Raw genomic sequence first — 20068 nt, 5'->3', positions numbered from 1 at the left:
GTGTGTGTGTATGTATGTTTGTGTATGTATGTATGTGTGTATGTGTGTGTGTGTATATATATATATATGTATACACACACACACACACACACACACACACACAAATATATATATATAAAGCATGCTAGGGAATATCTCAGCAGCAGAGAAAAATGCTTAGACGCAGGATCTCAGCTGGCTGGGACTAGATGCTTAAATGATTGAAGAAAACAAGACCCCGCTCACTGCTTCTCTCCAGTCACAATCAAGAGCCTAAAACGCTTTGAATGCTGAAGAGAATGGTGTGTGTGTGTCATAGGCACTATTTGAGAGATGCACCTCATTGAGGCAGATCACTGTTGATGTATGTGTGGTATATACATACAAATATATGTGTGGTTTAGGTAGGCAGGGACCTAACAGCTTCCTCTCTTATTACCCATTAACATCACAAAACATGCATTTCACCTCTCTGAGCTCCTTGCAGTAAAACAGGACCCTTCAGGTGGTAGTGAATATAATTGGCTCAAGTGTAGTCTTTACTTTTTTTAATACAATGGGCCACCATAGCAGTAAATCATTCAATTTAGTCCCTACACACTGGGTGGGAGACATCATATGCATGTGTATAGTTCATGCATATTCACTGATGAAATAATGGTCAAATCAAAGCCCACATTAAAACCCCACTTTTGCCCTTCACAGCCACATTAGGCCTGTTCTTAGACCTACAAATAAATTACTAGATTTTCAACCCCCCAGCCCAACATAACCCAACCCCCTCCCTACTTTCTCAGAGAAACATTTGAAATAAAACATTGGCAACTGGTCTTGCCAGATCTTGCAATTTCAGTCACCGAAAATCAAACTCCTCCTTTTTTGTGATACTATCCCTTTATCTTCTCAGCTACAGATTGCATGGATTCATGTGGAAGACCCTTGGTATGTGTATTTCAGATGCTTTTGCAGATATCTTCTCAATTTATACAGTTTGGGTCTCTCTTTCCTTTCTGAGTTGTGTTTCAGTTGAAGTAAAACTCAACTGTGTATGATTTGCCTCTGAAAAGTTTTTTGAGCCTGCACTTGCCTTTTCAGTATGCATGTTTTCAGAAGTAATTAAGACATTTGATTAATTAACTTGCTTTTCAAGGAGAAACCACTTACATTCCTAGTTTTTATAGTATGTTATTTTACATGAGCTTGGATAGTTGACAGGAAAATCAATTATAAGAAGGCAAGTCTACAAGCTTTCACTAGTGTGCTAGTGTAGATTTCTGGACAACATAGTATATAAGGGACAATTTTGGTAATGACTTCATGACCTGTATCAGCCATGAGTTAAAGATGTTAATGATACGTTATACCACAGCAAAGTTCAAATCTAGCTATCAATGTACGTATGGAAGAAAAAGCAGGAAGAAGCAAGCTGCAGGATGGCAATTAACTGACATTTTAAAATAAGATTATCAAGAGAAATTAATTAAAATTTAGGAAGCAGTGAGAATAGAAAGCATAAAAGGAGGAACTGTCCTTTCTCGTACCTGTATACTCCTGTATTAAGTATGAAAATGTACAGCCCAGAAACTCTGGAAACTGGTTCAACCCTTGGGACAGAATGAATGCCTCCCACTGTTTTCTCCTAGGGCTTCAAGTGTGTGGCTGCACATTTATAATTCTCATAGCACCAGGCAATATTTAGTGTCTCTCCAATACAGCAATTAGCTAAAGAATGTGTTCCAGAACAAATTGCACAATAACAAGTTTGTGACATAGGAACATTAAACTGAGTCAGCTCATGATTGCTGAAAGCCATGTTTTTTATATAAGGTCAGAGTTCAAGGAGCCAAGAGTAGTGATAGGGCATTCACAGAGGCATTTATGCAAAGCCATGCCATTTTCTAAGAAGATGTCTTATAAGAAGTTTGCAGAAAAAGAGAAGCTGGCTCCTTAGATCATTGTTCCTTGACCTGATATCCTTGGAAGTGTGTTGGACTGCAGCTTCCATAGTCCCCAGTCAGCTCTGGGAATTGATTTTTCTAGAAAACACTAGGTTGGAGAAGGCTGCCTCAGGATGACACCTCTTGAGATGAAAGCTGTTACAGGGTCTCGAACTATGAAGTTAAAAAAAAACGTGCCACAACTCCTGCAGTTACTATGACCAAGTGCATTAAAAATCCAGCTTGTTTTTTTTTTAATTGATAGAGTCATATTTTCCTAGGTTAGTCTAATAATAAAATTTAAGAAATGTTTGGATCAATAATTTTATAAATATCTATGCAGTTTTGTGAGCCAAGCAAAGCAAAAGTTGGGTAAGTATGTATAATTTTACAATATGACATGCATCATCCCTTTCAGGAAATATAAACCATATTTTTATGTTATGTATCATAAATTATTACAACGATTTGTGACATAGAAACATTAAACTGAGTCAGCTCATGATTGCTGAAAGCATGCAAGAATATGCTTGAATTTTGAATCAAAGGGTTATTCATCCAAAATTACATGTACTGTAATGCTATACTTCTCCCCTTTCTTTCACTGAATATCTTTTTCATTCTTCATACTTCTAAAATTGCAAGTAAAAAGTTAAAATCTATGCTGTTTTATGAAGAGAAATACTATTAAACTATTCTCATCATAAGATTATATTGATTTTTGCCTGCCATTCCATGATACTGGGGTTTGGTGGCAGACTCTCAAACTTGTGATCAGTATGAACTAAAAGGAGCATGAAAATAGTTTTCTTTCTGCTCTCCTTCCCACAAAATAACTGAGGCTTATTTAATTAGTTGTCTAGATTCAGTTGTTTTATGCATCCTGCAGCCACACAAGTTAAAATCTGTGTTAGCAGGAAATCATTTCTTGCAGAGTGTATATCAGTGTTTCTCAGACTTGGCAACTTTAAGACATGTGAACTTCAATTCCCAGAATCCCCCAATCCACATATCTTAAAGCTGCCAAGTTTGAGAAACACAGGTGTAGATGCTTAATGATTTATAATGTATCAGAACATACAAACAACCAACAGTTTGAAATGCATAAAATAGATTTCATGATGGATCATGGTGATCTGTTAAGATGAAAAAAGAAAACATGTTTTCCCACAAGGGAGGTTCAAGGTGGAACAGAGCACTGTGTGTGTGCGTGCACGCTTGTGTGTGTGCACACATGTGTGTGTGTGTGTGTGTAAGAGAGAGAGAGGTGGGGGGAGCAGGCAGGCAATGGGGATTCAAATGCAGTAACCTCCTGAGAGACTGGTGATGGGAAGCATCTTCACTTCATCACATCTGCTGTCAGCAATTTAGAGGCTGTCGAGCGGGCTACGTGCTGTCATTGAGCTCCATGTTACAAATGAGAATGGATATTGGGCACTACTACTATCAGGTCCTTCTGCTACTACTGCCACCACTACACCACCAAAGTCTCCTACCAGAGACAACCATCCCTGAGTGCCACACCAATCAGGCACCTAGGATGGATCAGAGGCAAGGTTTGCTGAACCGTTGTATACACAGAAGAGATGGCCTTGATGTGATTCTTTTCACTTCTTTGTTAACGTTTCCAGTCAGTAGTAAGCAATAGCTTTTGGGCAGGTTTGTGCTATCCACTATTATAAATCAATTATTTTCAGAATAAAATGAGGCATTTGTATCACAATTCTGTTTTTAAACTTCAAAGAGTTTGTGAACATGATATAACATGTAGGAAATTTTCTCAGAGGGGTAGAGCATATATCCAGCATGTTATCAAAAATAATTCATTATGGGTTGCAGTAAACATTGCCTATAGCCAGGAGAAAGAAATCACTTTTTTAAGTGTTGACTGCTTCATCAAAACAATAGTCCTATATATCAGCTCAAAATTAGAAATATAATCATAGAAAGATATATAGTTACCTTTCTTGCAAAAAACGCTTTTTAAGGAGAAACTGGGTTTGAATTATTAATTCAGCATTAGACAGATTTCAAAAGCCCTTTTAAAGACTGTTTATCCTATTTTCCTTTCTTCCTTTTAGGTCATGATTTGATTTGATTTATTTTGTTTTATGTTATTATGTCATCTTCTTTGGTTTAATAAAGGTATTACTATAAAGTTTGGATTCTTTCATGAATCTACATGATTTTAGCTGCTTTTAAAGTTTACAGTAGTTTGTGAAATGCTTTTCTGTACATAAGAAGCTGTCACAGAAATAATGGCAGAAGCAAAAACATGTTGTGATGGTTGCTATATTGCATGCTACTAAAATATCATGACATCCAGATTAATATTTTAAAATAAAGTTGTTAAAAGGACAGTTGGAATGGGTTTAGATTTAAAGGATTAAAACAAACACAGCTATGCATACACATTTCAGGAACTTTATGTCTAAAGCAGCAATGGTGGTGTGCAACACTGATATGCATGGTTCAACATTTTAGGACACACAGCAGAGGAACTGTTGTGTCCCACTGCGCTTCTCCTTTGATCTTATATTTGGTTGCAGGACTGCGCCTTTAAAAAAAGCAAAAGGGCAGGATATAAATGTAATAGATGGATGAAGCATTACTACAATTTTCTATGAGAAAATACTCCTAAAATTATGGATTTAGCAAAAGAGATTACCCCTGCACTCTAGCTTTATAAACTGCAAGGCTATATTTGAATTGACAAGTTATAAATAGAACATTCTGTTATATAGAGATAGGAAAATACATGTTCAACTTTGTTGGATATATCACTTTAAATAAGAAATCAAAGGGAAGACTCCATCTAGATTCCTCAAAAGACTGGTGGATTCTTGCATTTATTGTCTAAATTCCTCAAAGAATAGGGTAACCGTTCATAACATAGTGTCTTTTAGATGTACTAAAACTAGAATCTCAGAAGTCCCATTACATCTGCAAGTTATTTGCAGATGTAATGGGTACAGCTGGAATAAAGAAAGATTTTACTTCTGTCTGATAAAATAGAAAGAGAAAAAGTAAGTACAGCTAGTCCTCACTTAATGACCACAATTGGGACCAACAACACCATCGCTAAGTGAAATATCACATGATCATGACAGGTTTACGACATCACTTCCGCCACAGTTGTTAAGTGAGACATCACGTGATCAAGACTTGCGATTTTACTGTCAGCTTCTCCATTGGCTCTGCTTGATGGAAGCCAGCTGTGAACTGCGTAAATGGCGATCACATGACTGTGGGACGCTGTGCCAGGTGTAAATGCCCATCAGTTGCAAAGTGCCTGAATCTCGATCATGTGACTGTGGGGATGCTGTGACAGTCGTAAGTGTGAGGACCGGTCATAAACTTTTTCAGTGCCATCGTAACTTTGAATGGTTGCTAAACAGGGCAGTCATTAAGCAAAGACTACCTATATACAGTACGTTAGAGAGTTTGGCTGTATTTTTCTGCTGAAAGCTGCATACCCTTTTTCCTACCCTCAATATCTGGATCAAATTAAAAATCCAACTCTGTGAGACAACCCTGAACTATATTCATGCTTAAACTGGAGTTGGTGTATGCTGAAGTTAAAATTATTGAAGAAATCATAACATAAACCCAGTTAGACAGATGAAGAACCTACTGTATAGGCAAATAAGGAATTCCAATTTTCTCTACAAGTTGTACGGCAAAGCATGGAAAAAGGCTGTACAACCCAGTGAGTATCTTAACATATCAGCTGACTTTACAGAGCTGAAAAATCCTATGTAAAGCACATCTCCTGAAGAAAGAAATGGGGAGCCATCACTCCTCACCTTCCTTTATATTACAAATTCATGTCTCGGGCAGGCTAAAACTGGAAACCAGCCTCCCCTACTTGGAATGGTTTCAGTAGATCATTTACACACTGCAAAATATAGCTAAGTATCACATTTCACGTGCTTGCACTGCAGACCATGAGACATAATGATTAGACTGAAACTGAATTCTTTCACAATATAAGCAAAAATACAATAAATAATGCCATCTATTTTAGAAATTGTTCTACTGAAATTTTATTGTAATTTTCCTTTAAAAAATTACATCACTGGGTTGAAACCTCATTGCTGTTAGAATACTTTAAAACAAGGGAAGAAAATGAGTTCTAATTTGCCTTTATATCTACGTACCCAGATGTTTATAGCAATAAATAATAAGCATTTACCTCCTGAGGGCTTAGAAGTATTAAGGGTAATATTAATGTTAATATCTGCTGTCCCAAGTGGTCTGATTATAGATTATCACAAGTTTCAAATAATTCTTCTTGATAATCTTACCCTATGTATTAAAATGCCTAAAATAATACATGAACACATAAAATACAATTCTGTGCATGCTATATTTTATTTTTATTTTATTTATTTATCATATTTTACACCACCCATCTCGAAAACAACTCTGGGCGGTTTACAAAGAAATTAAAACAGTAGGAATTAAATATCAATTAAAAAGATACATTATAAAAATGTAAATATACAAATATAATAAAAACTCTAAAATCTAAAATCTAAAACCCAAGATGGTGAAATCACAGTCTTGTTAAAATTTCCTGGGGCCGCGTTATTTTATATTAAGAAAAACCACACTTATACCAAAAAGGAGACTAATGATTGCAGCTTCAATTGCTCAGGCAATGTCCATCATTAGTCTAATACTAACTGCTAGGTTAGAATTTGGCAGTTGCAGAAAAGCAATAAGATACTTATTTGAGGGAATCCGAACAAGCCCAAATCTCTGTTGTGAGTCATTTTGCTTTATATACTGCTGGGTTTGAAGATATTCATATACATTCTAGGGAAGCTTGTAGCTGCAATTGTCCTAACTGCCAGGAAACACGCTGAGACAAGGAACTGGTCTCTAATGTTTTATTGCTTGTACATAACAGGAATCCTAACAAACTGAAGAAGCGTGGGAAAAACCCAGCCATATAAACCCCAAAGGTTATGGCGGTCCCAATCTGTGTCTCTTTGAATGGCTACCTAATTCCTCAGTGCTACGCATGCGCTTAACAGTCTGGATGGGAGCCCCCTGCTCGCCATCCATACTCATGACAGCAATGCTCTTTCTGATCCTGAAGCCTTTAGCACAGTGTTTTTCAAGCTTCCTGCAATCACAGGTCCCTATATGAACATTTGGAAAAGGCACGGATCGCCGAATAAAACCACCACCGCTTCCCAATGTTTTCATCTTTAGGAGCATGGGAGTTCACATTTTTCAGGAAATCAGATAAGGTGTATAGTTATATTTGTGAATGTCTTCCCATCCTGTCCATTGTTAGAGGCCTTTTAAAGCTAAATTTTGCATGAAGAAAATCATTCCAAATGAAGTTCATACGTTTGCATTGATTTATTAACAGAATGTATATACTACAGTTGAATGAATCTGGGTGGTGCACAACAATAATAATTATTTACCACCTGAATGGTTTTACGTATTCCATGCCACTGTAACAACAAGTCTTAAGACAAATCCACTGGTCAAGAACATTTTTTAATTGAGTGGGACTTCCAGGGGACATACGGCAAGCTGAAGACACCTCTGTGAAAGTGGAGCTGACAACCGCAGCAAAGGCCAAGGTACTGGTGAGTAGCCCAGCTCCTTGGAACCTCTCTGGCCAAGGTGAGGATGGGAGGTTGCCCACATGTGCTCTGGATGTCTGCTCCTTGCAAGGAGACCACAGGAAAGTGGTTTTCTGTGGGTTTGAGAGCCAGGAGACAAAGGGATCAGCCACCTTGCTCACAAAAGCAGCAGAGCCTTTTAAAGGACACTAAATTCACAAACTTCACTTTCTAATTACTTTCAGAAGTTGCCTATTAACCATCTTAAAGCTATCAGAGACCTTCAGAACAACAAGTTTGAAAAGTCATTGGGTGAGTTTTAGCTTCAACTCTGAACAAAAGAAAAATTAATTATAAGCTTAAGAACTTAAATAATTTGAAATAAACAGCAAAAAACTATATAAATTTTTGATCTAAGAAAGTTATAAACAATTAAAGGTCCAGATAAATTTGGAATATTGACTTTTACTTGATTTTGGAATTAACTATAAAAAATAAATAGCTTCTTGTGGGAAACAGACTTATTTTGGCTATCTTGGCTATTGTAAGTCATAACAAAGATAAGTTTCTTTATGATTTTAGAAACTGGACATTAGAAGGGACTAAAATTCTGAGCAGAATGAAAAAAAATACAAGCCTGTTTTTGATGTCAATTAATACTGGGACTTACAAAATGACATAAAACGTTATAACATTGGAACATTAAAGGAGATTTTTGATGAATGGAGCCAGAAATTAGTAACTACAATATTAACACTGTCAGTAATGATGTCTGCTTCTATGGATAGACTATGTCCAAAAGATGCTAATGAAGGAGTGACAGATGTGGAACAAATTTGATCTTACAAGACAGAAAAAGTACCGAAAGTGGAACTACAGATGACAGGCCAAGAGAATGATTTGAAAAAGGATGCTTTACTGGATATACAAAAGAAACTGGCTGAAGTTAGGGAAATACAAATGATAAACCAAGAGAATGACCTGGAAAATGTTTTCTGATTGGATCTACAAAAAAGGCTTGTTAAAGCCTTGAAGAAATCTGAGTGATGGGATAAAGAAGAACTGAAGAGAGATCAAATCCTATGACAATAATTCAATCAAGTATTGATTGAAACTGTTAGAAGTAAAAGGAAAGAATATAAAGGTGTTTTATCTGATCAAGGTTAAAATAAAGTTTTGTTTTTTGTTTTTTTGCAATGCTCTGGCAACCTTTATGGGCTTTTTGCTGATACCAGGATTGAAAAGTTGACGTTTTATAGATTTGCTTATAGATAATGGATGGGATATTGGATGAAGCAATATGTGTTTGTAACCTTATAAGGGGTGAAGAGTTACTAAACTTGTTTATACTTGTGATGAAGATTGGAAGTCACTTCTTTATATATTTCTTTTCTTTTTCTTTATTATATTCTTTTTTCTTCTTCTTATTTCTTTTTCTTGCACTTTTTATTCTTTCTTACTACTCTTTTTTCTTTCTTTGTTTAGTTTGTATTAGTTTCTACTATTGTAATCAAAATTCTTAATGAAAATTATATATATATATATATATATATATAGTGTATGTGTATACACACACACACACACACACATACAGTATATATTTCTATATATACATATATACATATGTCTGTGTGTATATGTGTGCATGTCTGTGTGTATGTATGTGTATGTGTGTGTGTGTGTGTGTGTGTATATATATATATATATATGAAACATTCTTTGAGTATTAGGAAGTTAGGGGAAAGCAAATCTACAGCCTAATGAAATCCCATTCTTAGATATTCATTGTTGTAATTCCTATTCACACTTCTTTTGGGGGTATCTTGTGCAAGGTCATAGTTCTTCTTAGCAGAACACATACGGTTTCACAGCCAATAACTGCACTCAAAACCTGTTCACTGCTGACAGTTTTTAGTATTTAGTATTTTTAGAATTTAAGTACTCATGTTGCTAGCTGCATCATCACTCCTATGCTGCAAGGAACCACTTTCCAGCCACTGATGCATTTTTGTGAATCGACTCCCTTGTGGTGAACACAGGGAAGCAGGGATTGAGACGGTGACTGAACGCTGGCCTGGCCAGCTGATTGGAAATGAACATAGAGAGGCTGCAGTGACTATCCACTAGATCTCTGCAGACCACCAGTGATCATTCTTTGAGAAATACAACTTCAATAAGAATAACGCAAAGGACGCCTATCTGAAAATCATATTTAACCAAACTGTCTTGCTTGCTTAATCAGGTACCTATACCAGTGTTTGAATACATGGTGATAATCTTGAAAAAAAAAACCTTTTTTTAGCACTGGTTTACCTACTGTAAAATACAGATATATATGGAATTACAAGGGATTATGATGATTCTTGCAGAACTGACAACTGAACGCCATAGTTTCTGTTTTATATTTTTTCCCCTGATCGTTGATAACCTGCAGCTTGAAATATATAAGAAATACATACATATAACCCATTTGCACAATGTAAAGCAAGGCCACTAAAACAGCAAGTCATGAATATCATGCCAATGTAGAAATTCTTATTAAAATCCAAGGAATCAGCAAGATTCATTACTTAATTTCATATCCTTCAGCAAAAACAAACACATTTCTGCTAACGGTATAGAGGTTCTTTACTAATAACATTGGCCACATCAGAAATAGTGTTTCCTACACAGAGAATGCTTAAATGGCTTAAACACCGATCAGTTATATAGGTTCTAAATGCAAATTTGGGACTTTCCTGATGTTGGGGGGTGTGCACAACATACTGTACAAGGGAAATCTCATGCAATCAGGGCCTATGTCTCCCAAGTCATTATGTCACTGAAAGAGTTACCCCAGCTGCACAAGAGTCATCCATAAAAACAATGATTCCCACAAAGCTAGGGTAACATGCAAAGGGCCCCCTATTCCAGCTGCATTTACATCAGAGGAAATCCATCCATATCAAGTATACAATACACATTACATGAGGGACTGCTCACTAATCTCCTCACAGGGAGAATTCTAAATCGCCATTGTCTGTCTTATGATTCACCCCAAAGCATCAAAAATAGGCACAGTGATGTCTTTCTGTTTTGCTCCTCTTCTGTAATTCAATACTATATGTAGGGTTGGCATCCCTGTAAATTTAGGAGAGATTGTTAGATCTGCATGCTCAAGCAAGCAGCAGTACAGATAAGTTGGTAAGACAAAGGGAATACAGAAGCAGTGTCATGAGTAAGGATGGCGAGCAGGGGGCTCCCACCCAGACTGTCAAGCGCATGCGTAGCACTGAGGAACTGTTCAGCCATTCAAAGAGACACAGATCGGGACCGCCTTAACCCTTGGGGTTTATATGGCTGGGTTTTTCCCACGCTTCCTCAGTTTGTTAGGATTCTTGTTAAGTACTACTAATAAATATTAGAGACCAAGTCATTGTCTCAGTGTGTTTCCTGGTAATCAGGACAAGCACACAATGTCCAGATTCCTTTCAAATGCTTTGCCACCAGTGGCCAAAGGAGATGTCTCTGTTTCTTTATTTTCTTTTTTGTACCAAATAATGTGTTGCGTCTCTGAGCGATGTGTACATTTCTGCTCTCACTCCTGTTGTCTGTTCGTGTGTGCTGCACATGCTCATCCCGGATCACAAGACTTGGAGGAAGGAGTGTGGGCGGTTGAGTATTGAGCAATTGCCAACTTTCTGAGCCACTCCCCAAGTGGTTCTTTTCTATCAGGGGTTCCTAAACCTTTTGCCATCATAACTCTCTTTAGTAAAATCTTAATGTACACACCTCCCCTAAAAATGCAAACACCAAAATGAACACTGAAAGCAATACAATGGAACTTTGGGACAGGTGGACTTATTGTAGCAATGTAACTAAAAGGTTCTTCACACCTCCCCTGGACTCTGTCTACACCTTCCCAAGGGAGGTACATCGCACTGTTTGGGAAACCCTGCCTATATGGATGCATTAGGGAGAATTGTGTGGGATTTTTTTCTTTGCAACCCCTGCCCACTTTCTAATTAGATCATTCTTTTGCCAGCTTTCTCCACCATACCAAATTTGATCCAATTTTATTGTTTTCAGAGAGTTCTCCTGCTGATGGCCAGACAGGACCCAAGACCCTTTATAAAATGTCTTTCCAATTCTTTTTATTGGGTTGGAAAGAATAAGAAGGAGAAGTGAGAGAGCTGTGGAGGAGAATGGGAAGGATGGAGCAGTGGTGCTGCACAGAGAAGGCTGGGGAACAGTATTTGCTATTAGGAACAGGTAAAAAGCCCAAGTACATTGAACACTTATCTGAACTAGCCTGATCTCAAAAAGTTTGGCAAGATTGGACTTGGCAAGTTATTGCATGGGAGACCATCTCAGAATCCAGAGGTGCAGGCTAGATTGGAAATTTAAAAATAACCCCCAAAGACTGACATGGTAAACCCAGTTTCATATTCCTGCCATGAAAATATATATTAATGTGTCCATGTCATCAGAAATCAAGCTTGACTCATAGTACACTTATTATACTGTAGGCCAAAATGCACTTCACAGTAAAGAGAAAGGTGAGAATGAACTGAATTAGAGGAGATCAGAGAGTCTTGCGGTGTTGCACGAAAACAAATTACCGACAACAAGCAGGTGAAAAAGTAAATGCTAAGTTAAAAATGTAACCAAAATCATTTTAATTTTTAGTGTAGCAGGGAGTAAATAGAATTTTTTACAAGTACTTAAATTGTATAATTGATCTAAGGGTATCGGATTTCATCTATACATGCTTTGCTCAGGCTTCATTTGTACTAGGTATAAATAAATATTTATATTTTAACTGTTTTAATTGTAATTGTTTTAATTGTTTTATAGTTTTATTGTTGTAAGCTGCCCAGAGTCACTTGCTGAGATGGGCGGCTATAGAAATCAAATAAATAAATAAATAAATAAATAATAAATAGGTATTTGTATACTTCCCTCAAAGATAATGAGTTTAAATGGTCTAAGAAAGAATAAATAACATAATAGAAAGTTTTAAAAAAGTAAAGATTCTGGTGACTTTCTGAAGATTGGAGAAGAGTAAACATTTGCTACTTCTAAACCTTCATCTAAATAAATGCAATTAGCATGGTTACAGACAGCTGTGTAAGACTATGATAAGATTATGATATCTGTTGATTTAGGAAACTTACCAAATCTAAGTGGGTACAGATTATGGTAAGCAATGTAAACTTCGTTGGATTTTTGTGGTCAGATTTTTTCAGTCATGGCAGCTGGTTGCAATTTTTGGCTATAAAGCTGAGTTGAGTTTCTGATAAACACCTCTCGACTGAATCAGATTCTATGTCTTTCTCTTAAGTCAGAGAAAGGAAAAGAGTTTGCTTCTTTGGATTCTATTTATATTTTTATCACACATTTATTTTTCCATTGGTAATCCTAGTGCTTTTCTTTATATCACAAAATTCTCCATCCTACAAATATTAAAATGGTTGTACAAAAAGATAGAATTTTATGGATGGGAATCTAGATATTCTATTCCATGAAGCTGCCTATACTAAAAGACCACTATGAAAAACTGTTTCCAAATAGGTTTGACAATCTTCACTTAAGCGGTACTCTACAGATGGCAATTTAGCACCGTGATGATTTGATACATCAGTAACAGCCTGCCATCCCAAAAGGTACGAACAAAGAGGTTCTGCATTGTATGTGGTAAATTTGCAAAGTGGTCCAGGGAGTAGTGAGTTAAGGACTTTAGGTCTTTTCAGGGCAAACCACGCCCATTGCTTGCTTTATGTTTTAGTTACAAAGTGAAATGGTTAAGTGCTTCAATAACTGACTGCATATTTATTAGCACCAACATGGATGGAAATTGCTAAAACAACTTGTTAGAACAACAGAAAAACCAATAAAAACTGTAATTAAAAGTACATAGGTTTCAGATTATTCAGTTCAGATTTATTTTAAAGACGTTATCATGTCAGTTTTTCGACAGTGTGTGAGTGAACATGCATATAAATGTGTTCGTGTATGCACTTGTGTGTGTATATACACACAAACATACATACATACATATGGAGAGAGAGAGAGAGAGACTCTTAACCTCTAACCATGGTAATCACTTTATTCCTGGAGCTTGATTAGGGAAAGAAAAGTTCCTATGCTTGAGGAAGGAAGGGAAATAAAACTCTTCGTTCAACATACATTGTGCCAAACACAGAATACCATTATAATTTCCAGAGCTAGCACATCCCAAACAGAATCAAAGCTCTTAAAAAATGTTCATACAGTACAGGTATTTAGATATTCCTATGTATCCATTCTAACTTAATGAACTTTCTTTGCCAATATCTATCAACATCATACAGTCATACCTTCCGTGTGGTTATTTAAATAGACAAAGATCCAAAAAAGCGACTGGAGAGTCAATCATCATATTGCAATTACTCACGATCTTAGAGAAGAGCTATAAGCTCTCCAATCATCAAATGAAATGAAATGAAATGAAATGAAATGAAATGAAATGAAATGAAATGAAATGAAATGAAATGAAATGAAAGCTAGCATTTTAGAAAAGTTTGAGTTGGGTATGTAATATATAGGCTTGTACTGTCCTGTCTTTTAGAACACCTAGGGCATTAGTACTATATGCCAGCAAAAATAATATGCATGGAATTCTGCCTCTGGCATTAGTTGTGTCCTGTAACTAAAGCAAACCTACAATATGATGCAAAACCATACTTAACCACAAATCTATTTATTTGTTCGTTTGCTTGTTTATATTTCAAATTTTGTCACGCTCATCTCACTCAAAGAGCAATTCAATTTCCCTGCACAAGGAAGAATTGATATGAAGACTGCATATAGCTCAGGTCTCAATATTCGTGAAATTTCATAATCTACAAATAATTTTTATTTACCTAGCAGCCCCTTATCTTGGGGCTGTTCATTCAAGATAAAAGTATCTGATTAAAATAATTCTGAAAGATATCTTGTATCTGCTTATATCTCATGCTCCTCTCCTCTTTTTTGCATGCTGGCATTGGTACTTTGATCCTCTACTCCTTAAACCACTGTTGCTGAAACAAGGAATAATGCTTTAATGCTTAAAAACCAGGTTTTTAAAACGGTTTGATTCTAATTTAAGATTAGTCAAATTACATTAAAGCATGATTCCTTATCTAAGGCATAATTCAGATTCATGGCTTAACGGGACCAGAATCAAGTACCCAGTGCCAATAAGTGTAGGACTTATATGACATACCTGTCTAATATTAATTTGTTCCCAACTTAATAATACATTATTAATCATGGAATGTTGTGTCCAAGTCAGCCCATAGTCTTGCTTCCACTGAAGTATTGTAGGATTAATTTTATGGATTAATAGATCTGTGGACTAATCTACAAATGGACTAATCTATTTATTAAATAATCCACTAACGTGGATTTTTTTCAGGAATGGTCTATGGGTGGGGGTGGCAAAAAGAAGCATATAGAGAAATTGGAAATATGATATTATTCCAGATGTCAAGGAATGGTTGTCAGAAATATGTGATCTATCTGTTTTGGAAAAGGCAATATTTTCTACTAATCAAATGATGTAGCAGATGTGTTAGTATGGTAGAGATTTTGTGATATTTTACAGTAATATATTGTACTGATCATATTATAGTAGTGTATTCATAGTAAACCAGTATAAAATATAAGGTAGCTTTTTTGTTTTCTTTTTTAGTTTGTTTGAGGTTGCCTCTTTTCTAATTTTTAAAGTTTTTTTAAGCTTAAATGTTTTGTTAATTGTGTATGCATAATTTTTAAAATAAAAATCAATAAATATAAAAAAGAAGAAGAAAAAAGAATGATCTATGGCTTGCCATAATAAGATTTTTAACCCACCTAAATCTAGGTAACAATGTATTTAAGTATCCACAACCTCCCACGATTTTTTCTGAATTTTCAACAAAGATTAGCAAACCTTTCTGTTCAGAAGTGACATATATGCTCAGGAAAAATTATGTGTAGCAGTACATCATTTCAGCTAAGAGAGCACATGTATCAGTTCTGCACAACAGAAAATGAGTAAGATACTCAGGTTTTAAAGGAAGATCGATGACCAGGTTGCAGCCACATACAGATGTAAGGGTTGTTGCAATTTGATTGGGTGAGGGGGTGACAAAATAAATTTATCTATATTATCTCCATCTTTCCCCTTCATGGAATCAATACTTTAGATCAAATACTTCCTCTTCCATTTCTGCAGACCTCCAGCCTCAGGAAAAAAAACAGATACTACATGCAAATTATGAACCTAAGACCAGTGATCTCCTGACATCTCATTTCCTGCTGTAGAAAAACATCTGAAATGCAGCCAAAAGGAGATGGATAGGCAAAACTATGTGATAAGGCTGGTAGCAGTGCATGAGGAAGTATAGGAGAATGCTTCTTACTTGGACAGATGGATCCTACTCCTGTATTCCTAATAATTAATGGAGAAAGCCAGGATTTATGCAAGATGTGGCTGGGAATTGGTTCCCCCCCCCCCCTCCACTTCTTATTCAAACAAAAGGTAATAGCAAAAAAGGGGGAATTTTATTGCTGGCATCAGTGTGAACTCAGATATACCACAGCAAAAGAATTAGATCAATGACTCTAATATTTTCTTTTCTGTATGCACTTAGAATTTCTGTTTGTTTGATTTCAGAACTTACAGTACATACACCAAGAGTTCTCTAAGTAGAAAAAAAATATTTTGGGACAAATGTTTTCCCTACAAATTAATAAATATTTAGCTGTCTACATGCGTTATTAAAGGGAATGATAATGATGGCAATAGCATAGTTCATTGTTCTTAGAACTTTTATTAGAAATGGCTGGAAAAGAAATCCAGGGAAATAACAGATTTCCATTCAGCTAGAACATTCAGAACTCAGAATTTTTACCCAAATTAGAAGAAGCTGTTGGTCACTAGCATTTTCCCTAAAGGCGTCAGATCAAATTCCTTATAAAAACATGTTTACCTAGGATTCAAGACTACCACCAGGACATTGACATGATGTAAGAGAGAACTGAAATCTATTGCAACAATGCAAATAGTTTATTTATTGTTTTACAAACCAATAAATAGGCTCTAACCCTAAGGTGTATTTCTACAAGAGTATGTCTCAAGTCACATCACTAAAGAAATAGAATTGCAACCATAAAGTCTTATTAAATACATCACTAGCTAGATCACATACCTTGATCACATGATGCTTTTCACGCAGGGCAGGTATCTTAAACATTTGACACCAATAGCTTGTGTCTTGTTCTGGTATAGCCACCTGTCTTAATAAAACGGAAAGAAAAGGCTAATATAATATGAAGTTTGTTTTTCCCTGACAATTCAGCACTAGTTCTATCCCTCTTACTCTGATACTTATCCAAAGTAACTTACGTTTTGGTTTGCCAGATCAAAATATGGCAGGGAGGGAGGGATAATATCATTCTTCTCAGGGTTCAATAAACGAAGACTCTTTGTCCCACGATTAGAGCCATGGTAATTTTGACCTCCATTTTTAAAGTCTTTGTCATGATAGGCCCATATCACTCGTACTGTACTCTCCTGGAAAAGAGGAATGCTGCTGATGAGTTATGTAAGCAGAAATCTAACCCTATGATCACAGCCTACCTGAATATATTTTCCACCTTGCAAAAGATTGGGAACATATGGCCCTCCAGATGTTGCCAAATTAGAATGCCTAATAGTTGCTATCAGCATGACAAAAGTTGAGGAATGCTGGAAATTATAGTTTAGAAGCCTCTGATGGGTCACCTGTTCCCAATAGTGTCGATAACACTTCTGTATGCTTTAAATGTATATTATTTCAAAACTGAAAGGGGCTATTGTTTCCCATTTTTTAATTTTACATTTTGCTTTTGTATTTTTATATTTATTGTAAACTATTTTGATGCAAAAGTAATTCATGCTTAGGTAACCTTTCATTTTGGTTTACTATAACATATGCAGGCTAGTATGGCTGTGAGGCTATTATCCAGGACACCCTTCAAAGGCTCTATAACTTTGGTTCTTAACTCTCCACATCTTCCATATATGCTAATTCTGTCCCAAAAAGTTCTTCAGCCCTCACACTATCAGCTTTAGGAGCATTAAGCTTGGATGAAGGAACTGTATGGGAAAGGGATTCTACCACCAGTGTCTATTCCACAGTGCAATAGAATTACAGTTCAGAAGATACACTAAGGCCATACTTACCCTAGTCAGTACATACAGCAATACAGACTATTTATTATGACATAATTAGCATAATGATTAAATTGAGAATGAGAAGCTAATTTTTTTCCAAATTTTTTTGTTTCATTTAGTTGCTTCCGACTCTTCATGGACCAGCCCACGCCAGAGCTTCCTGTCGGTCGTCGCCACCCCCAGCTCCCCCAAGGAATTTATTAAGCTATTTTTTCTCTCTCTTTCTCTCCCTTTCTCTAATTTAGGTTTATCATGAACTGCTTTACCGTCAGACTCTTGTCGTTTGGGTCACAAGTGTGAAGCTGCCGGCTGAAAGCTAGTATGGTATGAGTATTATTTTCCATAGCATACTCCAGATGGTAATCCTGCTGAGGATCTTTTTTCAGTACTCTGTCTGCATTTGTAAAGCAATCCTGTTGAAGATAGAAATCAAAACATTATCCTGCTGCTCTTCTTTTTAAATGTTCTGAACTCCATAACCTTTTCAGTTTTGTAGGAAACAGATGTATAAAGAATATGTTGTAATTCTCTAAATAAATATTTTACATTAACCAATACGAGAAAATCTATTGTGTAGATGTATTTTTCCATTCTGTCCTTCTGAATATAATTAACATTGTATAAATCCCATATGTAATAAGTGCATATAATAAGAGACCCTTACAAAAAGAGGTACCTATTCTGTAACCATAAGAGCATTAGTGGATTTAGCAAACATGTATCTGAATAAAATATGATCCTCAAGGTCAAACTGTATAGATAGTATTTCTCTGCATTACACTCTTATCTTAAACATGGCTTCATGGTGGTTTTGTCTGGCTACTATATAATATATGCACTATTTTGATATGCATCTTTCTTTCTCAGTGTAGTTATTTACTGCTTTTTTCCTATTTGAGGGGGGCAGTAAAATCAAGAAATACAATATTTCTACTCCTACTCAAATCCATTTTCTTAGTTCCCATGCATTTCATCATAAGAGAATAAGCAAACCACTTATTGTGAAGCTAATATATACTCTCTAGAGAGGAAATATTAAATGGGAATATATTATTATACCTCCTCATATTGTCAAACTATAGAAATGTTTTAGTGATTCTTCCTGCTGCCCCAAGGACAGAGTATCCTGGTCTTCATTGTAGCAGGAGTATGATATTATGAACAAACTGGATTAATAATGTAGTATTGTTAACCTCTTGCCCTCTGAATTCTGTGCTATAAAATGTAGCTGCTTTTTGGCTCTGCTCCTACTTCCCAGTTCACCACAATTTCAACAGCTCTTGTGACGGCCATTCCAGAACACATTCCAAAGAGATCAGGGTGATAATAATGCCTAATGTTCTTTCTAAAAACTCTCTAAGAACTTTGTGCATTTGTTTCTAATTTGCATAATGACCACATACAGATATAAAATTTGCAGATGTTTTAAAGAGGTTGAAAAACTACCTTTTAAAAGGGAGGACAGAAGAGAAGGGAACGACATGCAGCCTTCCCCTACTCACCCTGTAAAATCCCTCCAAGATCCCTCCAGATTTTGTTTGGGCCAAAACCAGGAGCAAGCAGAGATTTCAAGTTTTGTTTTTGCTAAATTGGGGCCAATCCAAAAGAGTTCAGTAGTAGAACTTCTGGAACACAACTGTTTATTTTGTTTGAAATTTAGTCACTTCCCCTGGTAAGCAACCAATTTAGGTTATATTATCTATTTTCTTAACCTACCTGTAATTAGGCAAAATTAAACTCAGGTTACATATAGTATTATTTATTTGTTTGTTTGTTTATCTAATTTGTCCCCGCCCATCTCCTCCCGTTGGGGGACTCTGGGCGGTTTACAACAATTGATTAATAACAATAACCATAAAATACACTGAATAAAATACAATAATAAATAATATAAATAAAGGTAAAAATAAAGAATCCAGGTGGTGAAGAATCTAATCAAATATGACAACATTATCATATTGGTTGTCACCACCACTTTTGTTCTCAATAATGTCTGTATCTTCTGCCCATGATATGGCAACATGGGTCCCTGCATTCCAGATATTTTGGACAACTCTCACTCATTGGCCATACTGTCTTCATTTTATGGGTTGGAGGATAAAACATCTGGAAGACATCAGGCTGCCTATTTGGCATGTAAGCTATCTGTATTATGGTAAAGTTAACATGTTTTGCAGCTGCTACTGAAATCAGTGTATATACTCACACCCACACACCCTACTATAGGCAGTTCTAGGCTGCTGGATGGAGTGAATGAATCAAGTATGTTTCATTCAATAGAAGTCATTTAGAAATTGCAGCAATACACAATAAGATGATTTTACACATCATAAAAATTCTAGTGTATAATTTCTTACAGA

General features: G+C 36.0%; 1 protein-coding gene across 1 annotated transcript in view; it reads right to left on the bottom strand.

Moving 5' to 3' along the window:
• MOXD1 (monooxygenase DBH like 1) overlaps positions 1–20068 on the bottom strand; it is a 51729-nt gene that overhangs the window by 18781 nt on the left and 12880 nt on the right. Inside the window, exons 2-4 of the mRNA XM_063290725.1 lie at positions 17975–18121; positions 16899–17066; positions 16702–16785 (exon numbers count right to left, since the gene is read on the bottom strand). Coding sequence (XP_063146795.1) covers positions 16702–16785; positions 16899–17066; positions 17975–18121 — 399 coding nt within the window. The remainder of the gene's footprint in view (positions 1–16701; positions 16786–16898; positions 17067–17974; positions 18122–20068) is intronic.

The sequence above is a fragment of the Candoia aspera genome, chromosome 1 (assembly GCF_035149785.1).
Source record: "Candoia aspera isolate rCanAsp1 chromosome 1, rCanAsp1.hap2, whole genome shotgun sequence".
In the NCBI taxonomy this organism is placed as follows: Eukaryota; Metazoa; Chordata; class Lepidosauria; order Squamata; family Boidae; genus Candoia; species Candoia aspera.
Note: the sequence above shows the minus strand (reverse complement) of the source record. Positions and strands in the feature narration are given on the sequence as shown.